The sequence below is a fragment of the Cebus imitator genome, unplaced genomic scaffold (genome assembly GCF_001604975.1).
Source record: "Cebus imitator isolate Cc_AM_T3 unplaced genomic scaffold, Cebus_imitator-1.0 Scaffold242, whole genome shotgun sequence".
Classification (NCBI taxonomy): domain Eukaryota; kingdom Metazoa; phylum Chordata; class Mammalia; order Primates; family Cebidae; genus Cebus; species Cebus imitator.
This window is the reverse complement of record NW_016107557.1, coordinates 2,167,708-2,170,601: the sequence shown is the minus strand read 5'-3', so window position 1 is coordinate 2,170,601 and position 2,894 is coordinate 2,167,708. Positions and strand designations below refer to the sequence as shown.

Sequence of the window (2,894 nt, the reverse complement as noted above, 5' to 3'; positions counted from 1 at the left end):
AAAAAAAAAAAACGTGCAGCTGGGCCGGGCGCAGTGGCTCATGCCTGTAATCCCAGCACTTTGGGAGGCCGAGGCGGGTGGATACAAGGTCAAGAGATCAAGACCAACCTGGCCAACACAGTGAAACCCTGTCTCTACTAAAATATAAAAAATTAGCTGAGTGTGGTGGCGCACATCTGTAGTCCCAGCTACTCGAGAGGCTGAGGCAGGAGAACTGCTTGAGCCTGGGAGGCAGAGGTTGCAGTGGGCCAAGATCGTGCCACTGCACTCCACCCTGGCGCCTGGCAACAGAGCGAGACTCTGTCTCAAAAAAAAAGAAACAAAAAGTGCAGCTGAAGATACAAAAGCCTTGACCCCACTCACCGTCCATCTCCACCAGCAGCTGATTGAGTGTGTTCTCCTGCTCACTCTGCCCTCCGAAGTTGCCTCTTCCTCTCTTCCTTCCCACTGCATCAATTTCATCAATGAAGAGGATGCAAGGGGCATTCTTCCGAGCAAGGGCAAATAAGTCTCGGACCTTGGTGAAAACAGAAACAGAGAGTCACTTGACCAGAGAATATTATTTATTCTCTAAATAAGAAACGAAATAAATTGGCCAGGCGTGGTGGCTCACGCCTATAATCCCAGCACTTTGGGAGGCCGAGGCAGGCGCAGATCACTTAAGGTCGGGAGTTTGAGAATAGCCTGACCAACATGGAGAAACTCTGTCTCTACTAAAAATACAAAATTAGCCGGGCATGGTGGTGCATGCCTGTAATCCCAGCTACTCGCGAGGCTGAAGCAGGAGAATTGCTTGAACCCGGAAGGCAGAGGTTGCAGCGAGCCTAGATCACGCCATTGCACTCCAGCCTGGGCAACAAGCGAAACTCTGTCTCAAAAAAAAAAGAGAAATGAAATAAATCTCCAGCTTCCCGTCCCATGTGCAGACAATCTTTTTGTGATACACACTGTAAGGTACATTTTTAAAAAAGAGTTACAAGTAGGAAAGCAGTAGCAAACCTCACCATCAGTCACCTGCCCCTTCAAGGAGCATCAGAGACAACTCCCCACCCGCCCACTCCCACCCCACACCCCCACTTCACTCGCCAGAAGTCCACGTCTTCCTGTCTGAATTTCTGGATGTTCATTCCTACACTGCTCTGAACACATCCACTAAAATAACTCGTATCCTTCTCCAGCCTTTCCTTTAAACTCCAGGATCTGTGACCTACAGACCCACACCTTCAAAGTTCACCCATCCCATCCCGGCATGAACAGGAACTCAGCTGTCCCAGCAAGCCTCAAGCAGGAGTCTGCATCTTCCCCTACAGGCTGGCTGGAGCTGACGTCCATCTCACACCCCACTGCTGCTGCCAAAATAACTGCTGGAAATGCCCCTGCTTGCTGAGGCTCAGGCCTTGTGGGAGGCACTACACCACACTGCCGTGGGCACCCCCAGCCTGAATGCCATCAGGCACTATATTCTCAGTGATTTCCATCCATGTGGTGCTCATCTCTCAGTTGCCTGACCACCTCTTCATTCACCTTTGGGTCACTCTGACAAGGCCAGCACTGCCAAGGTTGTCCTCTAAACCACTAGCTTCAAGTCATCTACTCTCTGACCACCCCCTGCTATCATCGGGCCCCACAGACATACTCAGGCATCTCATGCCAACTCTTTACCATTTCTCAGCTCTCCAACCCAAGAGGCCCATGCTTCCTCACCACCACCCACAGCTCCTCTCCTGTCTTCAATGTCCCCCCATCCACATTAGATCCCATGACTCATCATCATAAATGCCCAACTTTCCCTCATTCCCTATTTTTCTAAGACTTATCTGTACAACAACAGCAAAGAAATGAAATAGATCTGAAGGTGAGGCTGGACAAGGTGGCTCACACCTGTAATCCCAGCACTTTGGGAGGCCAAGGCAGGTGCATCACCTGAGGTCAGGAGTTCAAGACCAGCCTGGCCAACATTGTGAAACCCCAACTCTACTAAAAATACAAAAATTAGCTGGGCATGGTGGCAGGCACCTGTAATCCCAGCTACTAGGGAGGCTGAGGCAGGAGAACCGCTTGAATCCAGGAGGCAGAGGTGGCAGCGAGCAGAGATCACACCACTGCAGTCCTGCAAGTCTCAAAGAAAAAACAAAACAAAAACAAAAAAACCTCTTACAATTTAACAACCCAATTAAAAACTGGGCAAAGGATCTGAATAAGCATCTCTCCAAGGAAAATATACAAATATACAAATGGCCAATAAGCACATACAAGATGCTCAACATCACTCGTCATCATGGAAATGTAAATCAAAACCATGAGATACTACATCATACTCACCAAGGTGGCCATTATCAAAAAAACAGACAATAATCAGTGTTGGTAAGGATGGGAAAACATCAGAACCCCTTACACACTGCTGGCAGGGATGTAAAATGGGCAGGTAATTTGGAAAACAGTCTGGTGGTTCCTTAAAAAGTTAAAAGTAGAGCTAACATTTGAAAACATTACGCTAAGTGAAAGAAATCAGGCATAAAAAAACCACATACTATGTAATTTCATTTACACAGAATGTCTGGGACTAGGAAGCTCTGTTGGGTAGTTTGCTTAGGACTCCCGACTTATGTAATTCTTTTACTCTTTACAAGTAAAATTGGTTTTTGAGGTCAAATAATTAATAATCCCAACTACTGACTTCTACTTTCATGTATAAATTAGTGCATTTTTAGCATGGATGAATATGGGAGCAAGAGGGATGTGACCATTAAAGAATATGGGATTTCTTCTTGATGTAATGGAAATGTAAAAATGACTGTGGTGATGGTTGCACAAATCTGTGAATTATTAAAAGCTACTGAACTGTATACTTTACAGGGATCAATTGTTTGGTATGTAGATTATATCTCAATAAA

The 2,894-nt window shown here is 46.3% G+C and overlaps 1 protein-coding gene across 1 annotated transcript in view; it reads right to left on the bottom strand.

Annotated features, from left to right (window-relative positions):
* AFG3L2 (AFG3 like matrix AAA peptidase subunit 2) overlaps positions 1-2,894 on the bottom strand; it is a 47,018-nt gene that overhangs the window by 21,475 nt on the left and 22,649 nt on the right. Inside the window, exon 10 of the mRNA XM_017498467.2 lies at positions 364-517. Coding sequence (XP_017353956.1) covers positions 364-517 — 154 coding nt within the window. The remainder of the gene's footprint in view (positions 1-363; positions 518-2,894) is intronic.